The sequence below is a fragment of the Ornithorhynchus anatinus genome, chromosome 7 (genome assembly GCF_004115215.2).
Source record: "Ornithorhynchus anatinus isolate Pmale09 chromosome 7, mOrnAna1.pri.v4, whole genome shotgun sequence".
In the NCBI taxonomy this organism is placed as follows: Eukaryota; Metazoa; Chordata; class Mammalia; order Monotremata; family Ornithorhynchidae; genus Ornithorhynchus; species Ornithorhynchus anatinus.
Window position 1 is genome coordinate 77,071,954 of NC_041734.1, and position 20,575 is coordinate 77,092,528.

Consider the following 20,575-nt stretch of genomic DNA (forward strand, 5'->3'; position numbering starts at 1 on the left):
CAACACAGAAGACTGACGAGGAAAACCGTCAAGTCTCCTAATGAAATAGCAAAAGAGAGCCTGAGAGGTTTCCAGAAAAAGTGTCATTTCCATCTGGCCACTGCGCCAGAGGAAGAGAAAAATGATCCTTACTCTATAAATGTCTTTCATATTAAAATAGCAAACCGTTCCTCTCTCACCCCTCACTTACTGACCTTCGAAATGAGTAATTTAGAGGTGAGATTCACGGCGTTGTTTCTACGCTTATAAATGAGAGATTATTCTGGGCTAAGCTTGGGTTAGATAATAATAATGTTGGTATTTGTTAAGCGCTTACTAGGTGCAGAGCACTGCTCTAAGCGCTGGGGGAGATACGGGGTCATCAGGTTGTCCCAGGTGAGGCTCGCAGTTAATCTCCATTTTACTGATGAGGCGGTAACCGAGGCACGGAGAAGTGAAGTGACTTGCCCACAGTCACACAGCTGACAAGTGTCGGAGCCGGGATTCGAACCCATCACCTCTGACTCCCAAACCCGGGCTCTTTCCACTGAGCCACGCTGCTCCAAGATATATATTTACATCGATCTTATTGATGCCCGTCTCCTTGTTTTGTTTTGATGTCTGTCGTCCCCCTTCTGGTCTGCGAGCCCGTTGTTGGGTAGGGATTGCCTCTATCTGTTGCCGAATTGTACTTTCTAGGCGCTCAGTACAGTGCTCCGCACACAGTGAGCGCTCAACAAATACGATTGATCGAATGAATGAACGAACGAATGATAATCAGTCGGGATACAGTCCCTGTCCCACAAGAGATTCACAATTCAAGAGTTAGCGAGGGCAGAGATCTTCTTCCCATTTTACCGATGAGGAAACTGAGGTCCAGGAAGGATCAGTAATGACTTGCCCTGGATCATTCATTCATTCAATAGTATTTATTGAGCGCTTACTATGTGCAGAGCACTGTACTAAGCCCTTGGAATGTACAGATCGGTAACAGACAGAGACGGTCCCTGCCCTTTGACGGGCGCACGGTCTGATCGGGGGAGACGGACGGACGAGAACAATAGCAATGAATAGAATCGAGATCTATTATAGGATCTATATAGAATATTATATGTACTAATATATATAATATATATCCTATATATTATAGGATCACTCAGCCTGCCAGTGGCAGAGGGGGCAGTTAGAACCTGAGTCCTCTGACACCTCTGCCCCTTCCACTACGCAACGCTGCCTTCTCTTGGGAGAAGCAGCGTGGCTCAGTGGCAAGAGCCAGGCCTTGGGTTCGACTCCCGGCTCCGCCACTTGTCAGCTGTGTGACTGTGGGCAAGTCACTTCACTTCGCTGTGCCTCAGTGACCTCATCTGTAAAACGAGGATTAACTGTGAGTTTCCCATGGGGCAACCTGATGACCCTGCATCTGCCCCAGCGCTTAGAACAGTGCTCCGCACAGAGTAAGCGCTTAACAAATACCAACATTATTATTCTCTCGTTGCCTTGGACGAATTTGCGGGAATGGATGATTGGGTTTTTCTCTTAGTTTGGCAGCAATTAGTCCTGACGACAATACAGATGAGACGACTGAGGCACAGGAAAGGGAAAGGACTTGCTTGAGATGGCAAATGATAATGTTGGTATTTGTTAAGCGCTTACTATGTGCAGAGCACTGTTCTAAGCTCTGGGGGAGATACGGGGTCATCAGGTTGTCCCACGTGAGGTTCACAGTTTTGATCCCCATTTTACAGTGGAGGGAACCGAGGCAGGGAGAAGTGAAGTGACTTGCCCACAGATCAGGCAAGTGGCAGAGCCGGGATGAGAACGCAGGTCCTCTGACTCTTTCCCCTAAACCTGCTTGTTTCTCATTAGACCCTATTGGTTTTCGCTAGGCCTTGCCGGGTCTCACTAGGCCTCGCCGCTACTAGGCCTCGCCGCTTTGTCTTTCCTAGGACTCCCCGGATAAGATCCCAAGCTTAGGTTCCTCGAGATCATCCCCACGTCCACGTTGTCCCTGTCGTCACGGTCGCCTCCTTCCCCCTCTCCTTCCGGGGCTCGGGATGGGGCTGGAGGGGGAGGCTCCCCTCCCTCGGGCACTGAAGACCCGAACCAGAGGCAGGAGCCCCTAATAATAATAGCGATTGAGGTGTCCGTTAAGCGCTTACTCTATGTCAAGCTCTGTACTGAGCGAGGGGCGGGTGCAAGCAAACAGGGTCGGACCCAGCTCCTGCCAGGACGCTCCTCTCGGCCAGCCAGAGGGCGGGAAGCGTCCGAAGCCGCTCCGCGGACGGGCTCGGGGCGTCCCAGCCAGGGTTCCCCCCACTCCGCCGCTCCGGCCACCCTCCCCCGACCTCGGCCGGGCCCTCCACGTTTCCTGCGCTCACTTTGGTGGCTGGACCGCGCTCTTCGGGGGTCCTTATAATAATGGTAATGTTGGTATTTAAGTGCTTACTATGTGCAGAGCACTGTTCTAAGCGCTGGGGTAGATACAGGGTCATCAGATCGTCCCACGTGGGGCTCACGTTTTTAATCCCCATTTTTCCAGATGAGGTCACTGAGGCACAGAGGAGTTAAGTGACTTGCCCAAGGTCACACAGCAGACGAGTGGCGGAGCCGGGATTAGGACCCACGACCTCTGACTCCCAAGCCCGGGCTCTTTCCGCTAAGCCACGGGCCTCGGTTCCAATCCAAGTCCGGGGCTGGGAGTCGGCGGAGGACCGGGACCAGGAGGTGGGGAGCCGGGGACGAATCTAACGCGGCAGAAAACCCACCCCCACGGACACCTCACCCACACCTCTCCCGGACACGCCCAGCCCCGCACCCCGACACCCTTAGCCAGCCCAGGCACGCACCCGGACGCTTGATATTCGTATCCATCTCCCCCTCTGGACTGGTTGCTCGTTGTGGGCAGGGAATGTGTCTCTTTATGGTTCTACTGTACCCTCCCAAGTGCTTAGTACGGCGCTCTGCACACAGCGAGTGCTCGATAAATACGACTGACTCAACGCCTACGCTGAGCTCCCACCTCCACCAGATACCCCTGCCTCAGACATTCAGTTCCACACTTCCATGTAGATCCAGACACCCGTCTAGACCACAACACCCCTATAATAACGATGATTGTATTTGTTAGGCGCTTACTATACGCAAAGCAAACCGTATATATCTTCACTACCCTATTTATTTTGTTAATGAGATGTACATCACCCCGATTCTATTTATTTGCTATTGTTTCAATGAGACGTTCTTCCCCTCGATTCTATTTATTGCCACTGTTCTCGTCTGTCCGTCTCCCCCGATCAGACCGTGCGCCCGTCAAAGGGCAGGGACCGTCTCTATCTTTTACCGATTTGTCCATTCCGAGCGCTTAGTACGGTGCTCCGAACATAGTAAGCGCTCGATAAATACTATTGAATGAATGAACGATACAAGGCGATCGGGTTGTCCCACGTGGGGCTCACGGTCGTCATCCCCATTTTCCAGATGAGGCCCAGAGAAGTGAAGTGACTTGCTCCAAGTCACACAGCTGACGAGCGGCGGAGCCGGGATTCGAACCCATGACCTCCGACTCTCAAGACCGGGCTCTTTCCACGGATCCACGCTGCTTCTCACCGCCCCCTCAAACACGCCCCAAACAGAACTCAGACACCCACAGGGACCCTTCGCCTGGACTTCAAACGCCTATCGGTCAACTGAGATTAGATACAACCGACACCTCGGACCTCTGGGAAAACTGGGCTTTTTTCCTATGATCCCCTGCTCCCAGGGCCGCGCGAAAGTCGGGGACGGAGGAGCCCCGCTAGGCCCAACTCAGCAGCGCAACTTCCGACGGACGGTGACCGTGTATTGCTGTCTTGTACTCTCCCAAGCGATCCGTACGGTGCTTGGTACGGTACCGTGCCCTGCGCCCAGTGAGCGCTCAATAAATACGATCGAATGAACGAATCTTCCGGCCCCCTGCTCTGACCTTGGAGGTGCTGGACTGGACTGTAAACTCGGTGTGGGCAGGGAGGGCGTCTGTTTACGGTTGTCCTCTCCCGAGCGCTTAGGACAGTGCTCTGCACGTAGAACGCGCTCGATAAATCCGACCGACTGACTGACCGACCGGCCGACTGACCGCGGCAACCCAAAATGGTCTCTGCGGGCTGGGGGGTGGACGGAGGCGGGTCCGTCATGGGGGAAGCAGCGTGGCTCAGTGGCAAGAGCCCGGGCTTGGGAGTCAGAGGTCATGGGTTCGACTCCCGGCTCTGCCACTTGTCAGCTGTGTGACTGTGGGCGAGTCGCTTCATTTCTCCGTGCCTCAGTTACCTTATCTGTAAAATGGGGATTAACTGTGAGCCCCACAACCTGATGACCCTGTATCTACCCCAGCGCTCAGAACGGTGCTCTGCACCTAGTAAGCGCTTAACAAATACCAACATTATTATTATTATCATGGGTGGAGGGGAGGGGGCTTCCTGGCTTCCGCGGCCTCCGCACGACTCGGGCTTTGCCAAGGACTCCAGGAAACAGACGTACCTTTTGTGGGGCGGGCATCAAACGCACCCTCTTTTCGCGGGGCACCACCTGCTGACTCCTCTTCCTCAGAACTGACATCCGAATCCACAGACAGGCACTCTGAGGGAAAAAAAGGACGAGGAATATCCGCCGCTTCCCTTCCCAGCCTCCGGGAAAGAGATCTTGCTCACCCGGAGCGGCGGAGAGAGGCCGAAGGTGACTCGCACCCAGACCCTTAGAGCCCTTGACATTCACCCCTGCCTCAGCCCCACAGGACCGAAGCCCCTATCTGCAATTTCTTTATTTATATTAATGCCTGTCTCTATCCAGCAATCGATCAGTGGTATTTATCGAGCACTTGCTATGTGCAGAGCACTGTTCTGAGCGCCTGGGAGAGTAAGCAGCATGGCTCAGTGGAAAGAGCACGGGCTTGGGAGTCAGAGGTAATGGGTTTGAATCCCTGCTCTGCCACTTGTCAGCTGTGTGATTCTGGGCAAGTCACTTCACTTCTCTGGGCCTCAGTTACCTCATCTGTAAAATAGGGATTAAGACTGAGCTTCATGTGGGACAACCTGATTACCCCATATCTACCCCAGCGCTTAGAACAGTGTTCTACACATAGTAAGTGCTTAACAAATAACATTATTATTATTATTATTATTAGGACACAAGAGAATAAGCGGACACATTCCCTGCCCGACATGAATAATAATGTTGGCATTTGTTAAGCGCTTACTATGTGCAGAGCACCGTTCTAAGCGCTGGGGGAGATACAGGGTCATCGGGTTATCCCACGTGAGGCTCACCGTCTTGATCCCCATTTTTCAGAGGAGGTAACTGAGGCCCAGAGAAGTTAAGGGACTTACCCACGGTCACACAGCTGACAAGCGGCGGTCCCGGGTTTCGAACCCATGACCTCTGGCTCCCCAACCCGGGCTCTTTCCACTGAGCCACGCCGCTTCCCCGGACTGTAAGGTCGCTGTGTGCAAGGATTGCCAGTACCTACTCTGTTGCATTGTACTCGCCCAAACTCTTAGCGCAGTGTTCGGTAAATACCACCGGTCGATGACTGCATTAAATTACAGTTTCGAATTCGGGAAATAATCCGTGCATCTGGAGACCTTGTTGAGGTGGGCGTGCGGAGGGGAGTCGGCCCCCCGAGTAAGAGATACAGCGAAAACCTACTTTGGATTCTATGATAAAAACAGAAATACGACCGGTTGGCGTGTGTGAGCGCGTGCGCGTGCTTGCCGGGGAAGACAGGAGAGGACAGATCTGGGTTCTAATTCCCAATTTGCCATTTGCCTCCTGTGTGACCTTTATTCATTCAATAGTATTTACTGAGCGCTTACTATGCGCAGAGCACTGTACTAAGCGCTTGGAATGGACAATTCGACAACAGATAGAGACCATCCCTGGCCCGTGACGGGCTCGCAGTCTAATCGGGGGAGGCAGACGGACTAAAACAAGACAACATCGTCACGATAAATAGAATCAAGGGGATGGACACCTCATAATAATAATAATAATAATAATAATAATATTGGTATTTGTTAAGCACTCACTATGGGGATTAACTGTGAGCCTCACGTGGGACAACCTGATTACCCTGTATCTACCCCAGCGCTTAGAACAGTGCTTTGCACGTAGTATTTATGGATTGAATGAATTAATTGGTAGACATGTCCCCGGCCCACAACGGGCTCCTGTTAATTCCTCTTCCCCACAGCTTAGATCTCCCCGCCACCGTCTGCTCTGGCAATAGCTACAAACTTACATCCCTATTCTAATTAATAATATACTAATAATATATAATAGCCAGCCTAATAAGGCAAGAAGGGGCTCTTTCGCGGTGAGCTCAGGTGGGTCGGGGCAGTGAACGATCTGTTATCTCGAATCTACTCCAGCGCTTAGCACAGTCCTAGGTATATCGTAAGGGCTCAAATACCGCAGTTATCAAGGAGGAGAGGAGATTCATTAATAGACATTTTCCATCTCACAATAACCGTCGTCGCCTTCCCCTCTCCTTCCGCCCTGATCGTATATTCCCGGATGAATAGGCCAGAAAAAATAATTTGAGTTCGCATTGGTTAGCAAATAGTGGCAGAGCTTCAAAGGAAAAGCATGATTGATCTAGAATATGGTCATAAACAGAAACACACATACTATCTCATGCAAAGACACACACACGCAGGCTCGCTTCCAGCAAATTTTGGATAAACACGGCGATATGGAATCCCGGGAAATAGGACAGGAGAGAGAAAAGACATGATTCGTCTTATTGACCGCCCCCCGCCGCCGTTCAGAAAGCGGATGCTCTGGAGAGGAGAAATTAAGAAGAAGCATTCGGTATCGAGTACGGGCCTTGGAGACCGAAACTCTGGATAAAAAAAGAGATAAATAGCATAATCCACGTTGATTTTCCCACAGACCATTGAGGAATCACGTTGGGGTAGGTAGAGGGCCTCTGACAGTTATGAAAGAGGAACGTCAGCGCGTGGGGCGGGCGGAGGCGTGAGGCGGGTGGCTGTGTAAACAATTCCCATCAACGCTTACAACGGGGCCCTTTGACTCACGCCTCTTCCAAGAAATTCTCACATCTTCCAAGAAACTCGCTTTCCAGATCCGGGGGGCGGGGGGAAAAATCTCTTATTTACCCAATCTGTCAACTGAATTGTTCAGAAATGGCCGCTTCCCCCGCAGCACGGAAACCAGAGAACGGGCAGCGTGGCCTAGTGGCTAGAGGCCGGGCCTCAGAGGCAGAAGACCTGGGTTCTAATCCCGGCTCCGCCACTTGTCTGCTGTGTGACCTCGGGCGGGTCACTTGGCTACTCTGGGCCTCAGTGACCTCATCTGGAAAATGGGGATTAAGACTGTGACCCCATCTGGGACACGGATTGTGTCCAGTCCGATTATCTTGTATCTACCCCAGCGCTTAAGAATGATGATGATGATGATGATGATGATGTTGGCATTTGTTAAGCGCTTACTATGTGCCGAGCACTGTTCTAAGCGCTGGGGTAGATACAGGGTTATCAGGTTGTCCCATGTGAGGCTATCAGTCTTCATCCCCCTTTTACAGATGAGGTAACTGAGGCACAGAGAAGTGAAGCGACTTGCCCAAAGTCACCCAGCTGACAGGTGGCGGAGCCGGGATTAGAACCCATGACCTCTGACTCCTAAGCCCGGGCTCTTTCCACTGGGCCACGCTGCTTCTCCCTCAGGGCCTGGCACATAGCAAGCTCCTTGCGGCACTCAGTAAATACCACTGATTAATTCGCCGACGGACTGAGAGGTCACTGAGAGGTGTCTGCTAGGGGTTAGTGCCGCGCTTTGCACACAGCTCAATAAATACGACTGAAGGGTAATTATGGTATCTGTTATGTGCTTACTGTGAGTCAAACACTGTCCTAAGCACTGGGGTAGATACAAGGTGATCAGGTTGTCCCACGTGGGACTCACTCTCTCGATCCTCATTTTACAGGTGAGGCCACTGAGGCCCAGAGAAGTGAAGTGACTTGCTCAAGGTCACGCAGCGGACAGGCGGCGGAGGCGGGATTAGAACCCACGACCTCTGACTCCCAAGCCCGCGAACGGTGTCTCTACCTTTCCCTCTGTGGGCACAGTTACCTGTAACTGGAAATTTGGAAAAACTCTGCTGACTTTGGGTGGAGCTGCGGGGTGGGGAGGGAGGATGCTTGGCCGAATCCATTTCTTGCTACGGAAGAAATACGTTGAAATGAGTCAGAAGTCAATCAACAGAAAGCTCGCTGCCAACGACCTTCCCTCCGACCTTAGGGAGAGGCAGTACGGTGCAGCGGCCAGAGCCCGGGCCTGGGCGTCAGAAGGTCACGGGTTCTAATCCCGGCTCCGCCCCCTTGCCCGCTCCGTGACCTTGGGCAACTCACTTCACCTCTCCGGGCCGCGTCTGGAAAATGGGGTTCGAGGCTGAGAGCCCCATGTGGGGCGGGGATTAGTGCCCGACCCCGTTTCCCTGTACCGACCCCAGCGCTTAGTACAGGGCCTGGCACGTAGTAGGTGCTTAACAAATGCCATTATTTTTATTATTATCAGGGATCAGCGAGACTGGATCTTTGGTTCCAGGGGAAATACAGGGGAAGGCGGGGGTGGGGGAGGGAGAAGGATGGGGGAGAGGGTGGGGAGGGAAAGCCAGAGCCCCCCCAGGTCCCATTAGTGGAAAGAGCCCAGGCCCGGGAGTCAGGGGACCTGGCTTCTAATCTTGGCTCCGCCACTCTTCTTCTGTGTGACCTTAGACAAGTCACTCGACTTCACTGGGCCTCAATTACCGCATCTGCAAAATGGGCATTAAATCCTCCTCCCTCCTACTCGGGGGACCTGGCTCCTAATCCCGGCTCCGCCACTTTTCTTCCGCGTGACCTTAGACAAGTCACTCGACTTCACTGGGCCTCAATTTACCGCATCTGGAAAATGGGGATTAAATCCTCCTCCCTCCTACTTATGCTGGGAGCCCCACGTGGACAGCGACTGTGTCCAAACTGAGAGCTCACCTCCTCCACGAGGCCTTCCCAGACTGAACCCCCCTTTCCCTCTGCTCCCCCTCCCACCCTCCGCCCGTCCCCCTTCCCCTCCCCTCAGCACTGTGTTCATTTCTATATATTATTCATCACCCTATTTATTTTGTTAATGAGGTGTCCATCCCCTTGATTCTCTGTGTCTTGATGATGTTGCCTTGTTTTTGTTTCGCCGTCCGTCTCCCCCGTTTAGACCCTGAGCCCGTCACTGGGCAGGGATGGTCTCTATCTGTTGCCCGATTGTCCATTCCAAGCGCTTAGTCCAATGCTCTGCACATAGTAAGCGCTCGATATATACTATTGAATGAATGAATGAATGATCTTGTACCTACCCCGGGGCTTAGGACCGTGCTTGGCACCCGGTAAGCGCTTAACAGATACCACCGTTATTATCGGGAGGGGGAGTTACGGCTCCCGAGCGATCGGGATTGGCCAGAAGCAAGGGCAGCCGCTGCAGGGTTGGGAGGCAGCAGCGGTGGAAAGCGCTTAGAACAGCGCTTGGCACGTAGTAAGCGCTTACGAAATACCGTCATTATTATTATTACTGACTTGATCAATCAATCTATCAACCTTTTGAGCCGCCACCATGCATTCACCAAATCGGGACGTAGTAAGCGCTCAGTAAATCCGACCGAATGAATGAATGAGCCAACAGGAGAAGCAGCGTGGCTTAGTGGCAAGAGCCCGGGCTTGGGAGTCCGAGGTCACGGGTCCGACTCCCGGCCCTGCCACTTGTCAGCTGGGTGACTGTGGGCGAGTCACTTCACTTCTCTGGGCCTCAGTTCCCTTATCCTGTACAATGGGGATTAACTGTGAGCCTCAGGTGGGACAACCTGATGACCCTGTATCTACCCCAGCGCTTAGAACAGTGCTTTGCACGTGGTAAGCGCTTAACAAATACCAACATTATTATTATTATTATCGTTCCTTCAACAGTCTTTTCTGAGTTCCTGCAGCTTGCGGAGCACCGTGCGCAACTCTTGGGAGAGTACAGTGGTTGACTTGGTCGCCGTCCCCTAGGACCTTACAATCTAGCAGAGAGACAGACACCCAAGATTTGAAGCAACTAATCCCAGCTCTGCCAGTTGCCTGCTGTGTGGCCTAAGGAGAGTCACTTAACTCCTCTGTGCCTCAGTTTCCTCCACTGAAAAGCTGGGGGCTTGAAAACCTGTTCTCCCTCCTACTTAGACTACGAGCCCCGTGGAGACAGGGCCCAGCCTAATTTGCTCGGATCTACTCAAGCGGTTAGAATAGTCGCCCCCTTCTAGACGGTGAGCCCGTCGTCGGGCAGGGATCGTCTCTATCTCTTGCCGAATTGTCCGTTCTAAGCGTTTAGTACAGTGCTCTGCACACAGTAAGCGCTCAATAAATACGATCGAATGAATGAAGGAATGACTGAACCCATGACCTTCTGTCTCCCAGGCCTCTGCTCTCTATTGTCCTCTCCCAGGCATTTAGCGCAGTGCTCTGCACACAGTGAAGGCTCAATAAATACGACTGACAGGGACCGTGAACGACCTGATTATCTGGAATCTACCCCGGCATTCAGTATAGCACAGTAAACGCTCATCAAATCACCTATTAATAATACTAATAATAATGATGATGATAACTGTTAAGCGCTTACTCTGTGCCAAGCACTGTTCTAAGCGCTGGGGTAGATACAAGGTGCTCAGGTTGTCCCGGGCGGGGCTCACAGCCTCCATCCTCATTTTGGAGATGAGGGAACTGAGGCCCAGAGAAGTGAAGTGACTTGCCCCCAGTCGCACTGCTGACGAGAGGCGGAGCCGGGATTAGAACCCGCGACCTCTGACTCCCAAGCCCGCCCTCTTTCCGCTGAGCCCCGTTCCTTCTCTGTTATTATCGTTATCATTAGAATTGCCGACTCCCTTCAGCGGTAGCAGAGGCTTCCGATGTTCAATTCCTGAGACGGTCACGGCTCCAGTCTCCCGATGGGCTGCGGCGTTAGACTCTCCCTCATCGACATGCCTACTGGCTGAACGCCCACAAACAAATCGTGCTATTTACTGGGCGCTTGACACTCACCACACTCTGACAGTTTTGATTTTTTCTTTTTCCTTTCTCTGGGAAATGGCCCTCGACCAAAATCGACCAGTCTCCTCTCCGACGGGCGGATATACCAGATGGAATTTGGGAATCCGTCCGGCCTGTCTGTCGGCAGGCGTATGGACTCACCCCGGCGGTCCGGGCCACGGAGAGCAGATGCTTGACCAGATTTAATAATGATTGCGGTATCTGTTAAGCGGCTAGTAGGTGCCAGGCACTATAGTATGCGCTGGGGTGGATCCACGCACATCGGGTTGGGCACGGTCCCTGTCCCACGTGGAGCTCACAGTCTTTATCCCCCTTTTATAGATGAGGTATCTGAGGCTCAGATAAATTAAAAAAAAATGACAGTATTTGTTAAGTGCTTACTATGTGCCAAGCTACTGTACTAAATGCTGGAGTGGATGGAAGCAAATTGGGTTGGACACAGTCCCTGTCCCACGTGGAGCTAACAGTCTTAAATCCCCTTTTTATAGATGAGGTAAATGAGGCCCAGATGAATTTTATAAAAAATAAATGACAGGATTTATTAAGTGCTTACTCTGTGCCAGCTACTGTACTAAATGCCGGGGTGGATCGAAGCAAATCGGGTTGGACACAGTCCCTGTCCCACGTGGAGCTCACAGTCTTCATCCCCCTTTTATAGATGAGGTAAATGAGGCCCAGATAAGTTTTTTTTTAAATAAATGACAGGATTTATTAAGTACTTACTATGTGCCAGCTACTGTCCTAAATGCTGGTGTGGATCGAAGCAAAGTGGGTTGGACCCAGACTCTATCCCTCGTGGAGCTCACAGTCTTAATCCGCAATTTATAGAAGAGGTGACTGAGGCCCGGAGAAGTGAGATGACTTGTCCAGAGTCACTCAGCAGACAAGTGGCGGAGCCGGGATTAGAACCCATGACCTTCTGCCTCCTAGGCCCCTCTTAATAATAATAATAATAATAATAATATTTAATTGCTTACTATGTGCCAGGCACTGTTCTAGGAGCTGGGGGAGATACAAGGTGATCAGGTTGTCCTACGTGGGGCTCACAGTCTCAATCCCCATTTTCCAGATGAGGGAACTGAGGACCAGAGAAGTGAGATGACTTGCCCAAAGTCACTCAGCAGATAAGTGGCGGAGCCGGGATTAGAACCCATGACATTCTGCCTCCTAGGCCCTTCTTAATAATAATAATAATGATAGTATTTGTTAAGCGCTAACTATGTGCCAAGGACTGTTCTAAGCACTGGGGGAGATGCAGGGTAATCAGGTTGTCCCACGTGGGGCTCACAGTCTCAATCCCCATTTTCCAGATGAGGTCACTGAGGCCCAGAGAAGTTAAATAACTTGTCCAAGGTCACCCAGCAGACAAGTGGAGGAGCCGGGATTAGAACCCACGACCTGTGACTCCCAAACCTGGCCTCTTTCCACCCGTTAGGCCACGCCGATTTCCAATTCGACCCCCGCGCTCCTCGCGGCGGCTGAGAAGAGGACGAGGACGATGTCCCATCGAGCCCATCTCGACGTCTCCTCCTCCGACCTCCCCGGGCTCCCCCAGCTCTCCTCCCCCGACGTCTCTCACCGGAGTCCCGGAGTGGAGGCCGGACCGCGCGTGGGAACTTGTCGGGCCCACGCGGGCTATTGTGCCGCAGCTCCAGAACTTCTCCCTCTTGGAAGAGGGAGCCCGCCGGGAGAGGAGAGCGTTTCTTACCTTCCCCTGACGCCGAGTGGAACTGCCCCGGGAGGTGGACGTGGTGGACGGTGGCGAAGGAGGACCGGCGAAGGCCTTCTCCGCCGGGACCCGATGGGAGTTCGCCGGGTCCCGTGACTTCCTCACCTCCTCGGGGGCAAAGGTCAGAGGGAGGGGAGGGTCAACAGGGCATCTGCAGCTGGGGAGGGGGGCGGGGAGACGAGCCACGCTAACCGTCCGCCCTTCTGAAATCCCATCTCCTTGGGAAGATCTCTTAATAATAATAATAATAATAATAATAATAATAATAATAATCTCAACGGTATTTGTTAAGCTCTTACTATGAGCCAAGCACTGTTCTAAGCACTGGGTAGATAGAGGGCGATCAGGTTGTCCCACGGGGGCCTCTCACTTTTAATCTCCATTTTCCAGATGAGGTCACTGAGCCCCAGAGAAGTGACGTGACTTGCTCAAGGTCACACAGCAGACAAGTGGCAGAGGCGGGATTAGAACCCACGACCTCTGACTCCTAAGCCTGGGCTCTCTGTACTGAGCCACGCTGCTTCCGCTCACGTCTGTTCTTCTGCCTGCCGCTCCCTCTCCCTTCACGTTCCCACGGACCACACTGCTCTCCCTATCTGCAGCTGGGTGACTTGGGGCAAGTCACTTGCCTTCTCTGTGCCTCAGTTCCCTCATCTGGAAAATGGGGATGGAGACTGTGAGCCCCACGTGGGACAACCTGACCATCTTGTTTCCTCTCCAGTGCTTAGAACAGTGCTTTGCACAGAGCAAGCGCTTAACAAATGCCATTATTATTATTATTATTATTCAGAGCCCTTCTTAAAAAAACAAAAAAACCCACCTCCTCCTGGAGGCCTTCCCTGATTCATTTCTCATTTTCCTGTTCCACTTCCCCCACCTCCTCCCACTTAATCAATCAATCAATGGTATTTATTAATAACGATGGTATTTGTTAAGCGCTTACTATGTGCCAAGGACTTTTTTGCTCTGCCGTCCGTCTCCCCCGATTAGACCGTCCGTGAGCCCGTCACTGGGCAGGGATGGTCTCTAGCTGATGCCCGATTGTCCATTCCAAGCGCTTAGTACAGTGCTCTGCACAGAGTAAGCGCTCAATAAATACTACTGAATGATTGAATGAATGAAAGGACTGCTCTAAGCCCTGGGGAGGCAGCGGGGCTCAGTGGCAAGAGCCCGGGCTTGGGAGTCAGAGGTCGTGGGTTCTAATTCCGGCTCCACCGCTTGCCAGCTGTGTGACTTTGGGCAAGTCACTTCACTTCTCTGTGCTTCAGTTCCCTCATCTGGAAAATGGGGATGAAGACTGTGAGCCCCACGGGGGACAACCTGATCACCTTGTATCTCCCCCAGCGCTTAGAACAGTGCTTTGCACATAGTAAGCGCTTTACAAATACCAACGTTATTATACAAGGTAATCGGGTCGTCCCCCATGGGGCTCCCAGTCTTCATCCCCATTTTCCAGATGAGGGAACTGAGGCCCAGAGCAGTGAAATGGCAGGCCCGAGGTCACGCAGCGGACAGTAAGTGGCGGAGTCCGGCTTAATAACGTTGGTATTTGTTCAGCGCTTACTATGTGCAGAGCACTGTTCTAAGCGCTGGGGGAGATACAGGGGAATCAGGTCGTCCCACGTGAGGCTCACGGTTAATCCCCATTTTCCAGATGAGGGAACTGAGGCCCAGAGAAGTGAAGTGACTTGCCCACAGTCCCACAGCTGACAAGTGGCCGAGCTGGGATTCGAACCCGCGACCTCTGGCTCCCAAGCCCGGGCTCTTTCCACTGAGCCACGCAATCCGCGGCCTGAATTCCGGGCCCGGGCTCTAGCCACGCGGCCGGGCGGCTTCTCAAAAGCAGAGGGAAGACTAGGGGAGCCCAGGGCCCGCGCTAGGGGTGCCCCCCCCGCCGCCCGAACCCCGAACCCCGTCGAAAGCCCGTCACCCCCGCCCCGCTCCACGGGTGCGGCCTCTTCAAACGTCGCCCTCTCCCAAGCCACGTGGAATCAGAGCTGCAAAGATCCAGGTGCGACTGGGACGCTCCGCGGGGATCTGAGCGGGAGAGGACACGCGTGTGCACGGGCGCGCTCATCCGCCTTTAGAGTTTCTGACACGCGGGCGGTGTTTTGGACGCCCCGAGGAAACTGCCACGTTCGGAAAACGGAAGACCGGCCCCGTGCCGGAGAGCGGACCGAACTCTCCGGGCAGGTAGGTGGGATGGCGGCTGGCAGGGAGTCGGCGCTTAGAACAGTGCTTGACACGGAGGAAGCGCTTAACCGATACCATATTAAAAATTAAAAATCATCATCTCGGCCCGACGGTAAAGTGACCGGGCGGGATGGGCGTCGGCTTCCTTGCAGAACTCGTTTTGTGTTCCCTGGGGGAGAGGGGCGGCCTGGGTACGTGGCCACTCTCCAGCTCCTTTTTTTTTTGTGTGGTATTTGTTAAGCGCCTACTCTGTGTCAAGCACTGTTCTAAGCGCTGGGGTAGGTACAAGTTGATAAAGTTGGATACCATCCCTATTCTACATGGGGCTCACAGCCCAAGTCGGAGGGAGCTCCCCAAATGTCCCTCTCTGGCATTTCATTTACTTGTATTGATGTCTGTCTCCCCCACTCTAATAATAATAATAATAATGGTATTTATAATGATGGCATTTGTTAAGCGCTTACTATGCGCCAAGCACCGTTCTAAGCGTTGGGGAGCCAAGGTCATCAGGTTGTCCCACATGGGGCTCACAGTCTTCATCCCTATTTGACAGATGAGGGAACTGAGGCACAGAGAAGTGAAGCGACTCGCCCGAAGTCACACGGCTGACAAGCGGCGGAGCCGGGATTTGAACCCATGACCTCTGACTCCCAAGCCCGGGCTCTTTCCTAAACGCTTACTGTGCACCCAGCGCCGTTCTAAGCACTGGGGTAGATACAAGGTCATCGGTTTGGACCCAGTCCCTGTCCCAGATGGGACTCGCAGTCTTAATCCCCATTTTACAGATGAGGGAACTGAGGCACAGAGAAGTTAAGTGAGTTGCTCAAGGTCACCCAGCGGACAAGAGGCAAAGTCGGGATTAGAACCCATGACCTCTGACTCCCAAGCCCGGGCTCCTGCCACCAGGCTGTGCTGCTTCCCACTCCAGACTGTGAGCTCACTGTAGGCAGGGGATGTCACCGTTTATTGTTGTACTGCCCTTTCCCAAGCGCTTAGTACAGTGTTCTGCACATAGTAAGTGCTCAATAAATATGACTGAATGAATGAGTGCTCAGTAAATATGAATGAACAAATGAAGGAAGGAATTTAATCCACAACTGACAGATGAGGTCGCTGGGGCCCAGAGAGGTGAAGTGACCCTCCCAAGGAGAAGCAGCGGGGCTCAGTGGAAAGAGCCCGGGCTTGGGAGTCAGAGGTCATGGGTTCGAATCCCCCTCTGTCACTGGTCAGCTGTGTGACTGTGGGCAAGTCGCTTCACTTCTCTGGGCCTCAGTTCCCTCATCTGTAAAATGGAGATTAAGTGTGAGCCTCACGTGGGACCACCTGATTACCCTGTACCTACCCCAGCGCTTAGAACAGTGCTCGGCACTTAGTAAGCGCTTAACAAATACCAATTTTATTTATTTTATTATTTGTTACTTAAGGTCACCCAGCAGATGAGTGGCAGAGTCGGTGTTGGAAGCCCGGTCCTCAGACTCCCAGGCCCGGGCTCTGGCCGATCTGACAGGAAGAGCCACTGGGATGGACCGACAGCTCTTCCAGCTCCCTCCTCCTCTCCTCCAATTTCCCCCGCTTCCCTCCTTCCAGAACCAGCGAAACATTCCGGTGTGGCCTAGTGGAACCGGGAGTCCCAAGTTCGAATCCCGCTTCTGCCCTTCACCCGCTGCGTGTGTCTACTGACAAGACACTGACCCTCTCTGGGCCTCCGTTTTTTCAACTGGAAAATAGAGATGAGATGCCTACTCTCTCCGCCGATTAGAGAAGCAGCGTGGCTCGGTGGCAAGAGTCCGGGCTTGGGAGTCAGAGGTCATGGGTTCGAATTCCGGCTCCACCGCTCGTCAGCTGGGTGACTTTGGGCAAGTCACTTCACTTCTCTGTCCCTCAGTTATCTCATCTGGAAAATGGGAACCGTGAACCCCACTGGGACAACCCGATCACCTTGTATCCCCCCCCCCAGCGCTTAGAAAAGGGCTTCGCGCTTAGTAAGCGCTTAACAAATACCATCATTATTATTATTAAAATTGGGGATTAAAACTGTGAGCCCCGTGAGGGACAACCCAATGACCTTGTATCTACCCCAGTGTTTCGAACAGTGCTTGGCACATAGTAAGTGCTTAACAAATCCCAACATTATTATTATTATTATCGTGAGCCCCGGGGTGGGGCAGGGACCGTGTCCGACCTGATCATAACGCAGAGCTCGGCTTGCAGAAGGCGCTCGGTGACTACCGGAGTTAGTAGCCATCATCGTTCTTTATTACCCTATTTATTTTGTTAATGAGGTGTCCATCCCCTTGATTCTATTTCTTGTGATAAAGTTGAGTTGTTTTTGTCCGTCTGCCTCCCCGGATGAGACCGTGAGCCCGTCATTGGGCAGGGATGGTCTCTATCTGTTGCCCAGTTGTCCATTCCGATAAAGTAAGCGCTCAATGAATACCATCGAACGAATGAATTACCTTGGGGGCCAGGTGAGTCCTCGTGCTGGGGCGGGTCCCGCCGATGTCCTGGAGCCCGAGCTGGGAGCGTTGGGCAGGGAGGGGGGGCCCTGGGGCCTTTGGCAGCGTGAGGTTCGGGCAACGCACGCGGAGGTCCTAGAATTCAGAGAAACCAGATCGATCGATCAGTCAGTCGATTGCATTTATCCATCACTTCGTGTGCGCGGAGCACCGTACTCAACGCTTGGGGGAGTCCAAAATAACAGAGTCGATAGACACATTCCCTGCCCACCGTGAGCCTACGGTCTTTAGGGAGGGGCGAACTTCTTATTTCACCGTTTTGTTTTGTTCTGTTTCGTTCTGCCGTCCGTCTCCCCCGTTTAGGCCGTGAGCCCGTCGTTGGGCGGGGATGGTCTCTATCCGTTGCCGAATTGTCCATTCCAAGCGCTTAGTCCAGTGCTCTGCACATAGTAAGCGCTCGATCAATGCGACGGGATGAATGAATGAATGTTAAGCTTGCGAATACAGTTTCTGCGCGCTGAGAGGGCTTCCTTTTTCTTATTCAGGAAAGAATTAGCAAACTCAGCCTCCGTAACGACGCTGGGCTTCCCGACCTGGACCGTTTCGTCTCTCTTACTCTCGGACCCATTGGATGTCTCACTTTGCAAATGCTTTTATGTCTCTTTCCACCACGAAAGCACCAGCTCCTGGGGGGCAGGGAGGGAGCCCTCCGTCTCTTCGGCACTTTCCAAAACACTGAGTGCGGTGTCTCGATCGATACCGTTATCCCTCTTATCGTAGGCCGGTAATTTGGGTCCACTTGGAACCCTCTGTCAGATCGGAAGCGGTAGGGCCTAGCGGGAAGCAGAACGGTGCGGTGGAGAGAGACCGGGCCTGGGAGGCAGAAGGTCACAATAACAATAACGACGACGGTATCTGTTAAGCGCTTACTGCGTGCGAAGCACTGTTTTAAGCGCTGGGGGGGGGGCGGATACGAGGCGATGAGGTTGTCCCGCGTGGGGCTCCCAGCTTTAATCCAGTTGAGGGAACTGAGAGAAGTGAAGTGACTTGCCCGGAGTCCCACAGCTGACGAGTGGCGGAGCCGGGATTCGAACCCGTGACCTCTGACTCCCAAGTCCGGCCTCTTTCCACCGAGCTGCTTCTCTGCGTTTGAGTTCCCTCATCTGTAAAATGGGGATTGAGGCGGTGAGCCCCACGTGGGACGGGGACTGCGTCCGAGTCGATTTGCTCGGATCCACCCCAGTGCTTGATACGGTGCCTGGCCCCTAGGAAGCACCGAACAAGTGCCATAATAATAATAACAAATAACAATCAGTGTCTTTTACGTCTTTTATACACTACTACTCCTACTAACGGTGATGGTATTTGTTAAGTGTTTACTATGTGCCAAGCACTGTTCTAAACGCCGGGAGAGAGACAAGGTAATCAGGTTGTCCCGCATGGGGCTCACGGTCCGAATCCCCATTTTTTAGATGCGGCAACTGAGGCACAGAGAAGTGAAGTGACTTGCCCGGAGTCACACGGCTGACTGGCGGCGGAGCCGGGATTCGAACCCACGACCTCTGACTCCCAAGCCCGGGTTCTTTCCACCGAGCCCCGCTGCTCCTCTACTACTACTAAAAGTGACCGCAGAACGATAACTGAGATATCTGTCAAGCGCTTACTATGTGCCAGCTCTGTAATTCATTCATTCATTCGATTGTATTTACCGAGCGCCTACGGTGTGCAGAGCACTGTACCGAGCGCTTGGAATGGACAATTCGGCAACAGAGAGAGACAATCCCTGCCCAGTGACGGGCTCACGGTCTAGGGAAGCAGCGTGGCTCAGTGGAAAGAGCCCGGGCTTCCGAGTCAGAGGTCATGGGTTCGACTCCCGGCTCTGCCGCCTGTCGGCCGCGTGACCGTGGGCGAGTCACTTCGCTTCTCTGGGCCTCAGCGACCTCATCTGGAAAATGGGGATTCACTGTGAGCCTCACGTGGGACGACCCGATGACCCTGCATCTCCCCCAGCGCTTAGAACAGTGCTCTGCACGTAGTAAGCGCTTAACGAATACCAACATTAATATTATTATTATCAAAAGAGCCTTGGGGTAGATAAAAGGAAATCGGGGTGGACACAGTCCCCGTCCCACACGGGGCTCGGGGTCTCAAGGGGGGGGAGAAGAGGTATCGGATCCTCATTTTGCAGCTGAGGAGAATGAGGCCCGGAGACGTTAAATGACTTGTCCGAGGTCACACAACAGGTAAGTGGCGGAGCGGAGATCAGAGCCCAGGTCCCTGACTCCAAGCCCCCGTGCTCTTTCCCCTAGATCAGGCCGCTTCTCATCGTATCGTGCGTTCTCTAATGTCTAGTACGGTGCTCGGCCTATAGGTGCTCGGTTTACGCTGATGGTGATGATTTAATAACAATAATAATAATAATAATGTTGGTATTTGCTAAGCGCTTACTACGTGCCGAGCACCGTTCTAAGCGCTGGGGGAGATACAGGGTCATCGGGTCGTCCCACGGGAGGCTCGCAGTCAAGCCCCATTTTACAGATGAGGTAACTGAGGCCCAGAGGAGCGAAGTGACTCGCCCACAGTCACACGGCTGACAAGCGGAAGAGCCGGGATTTGAACCCGTGACCTCTGACTCCCAAGCCCGGGCTCTTTCCACTGAGCCACGCTGCTTCTCATGAGTTTGTCATGAGTTGGAAGCGATCTCCCTCCTACAGAAATTGTGAAACCCACGTGGGACGGGGAGTGTGTCCGGGCCCCGTTAACTTGTATCTACCCCAGTGCTCAGAACAGTGTTCGACACATAGCAAGCGCTTACGAAATACCTTTCTTTAAAGAGAAAAAGATTGGCAGGTCGGCAGACATGCCGGCCCTGGGCCAGGGATGTCACGGTGGCGCTGGGACTATTCCAGCTGGGACTGGTCGTGGGTTCGAATGCCGACTCCGCCACTTGTCTGCTGTGTGACCTTGGGCAAGTCACTTCACTTCTCTGGGCCTCAGTGACCTCATCTGTCAAATGGGGATGAAGACTGCCAGCCCCACGGGGGACGACCTGATGACCTTGTATCTACCCCAGTGCTTAGAACAGCACATAGACAGCGCTAAACAAATGCAATCGTTAT

At 53.0% G+C, this 20,575-nt stretch overlaps 1 protein-coding gene across 1 annotated transcript in view; it reads right to left on the bottom strand.

Moving 5' to 3' along the window:
- The window catches only part of KIAA2012 (KIAA2012 ortholog), a 61,164-nt gene extending 40,846 nt beyond the window's left edge, over nt 1-20,318 (bottom strand). The window contains exons 1-3 of the mRNA XM_039912748.1: nt 20,279-20,318; nt 12,787-12,912; nt 4,492-4,590 (exon numbers count right to left, since the gene is read on the bottom strand). Of these exons, the coding sequence (XP_039768682.1) occupies nt 4,492-4,590; nt 12,787-12,912; nt 20,279-20,318 (265 nt within the window). The remainder of the gene's footprint in view (nt 1-4,491; nt 4,591-12,786; nt 12,913-20,278) is intronic.
- Between the last annotated feature and the right edge of the window lie 257 nt (nt 20,319-20,575).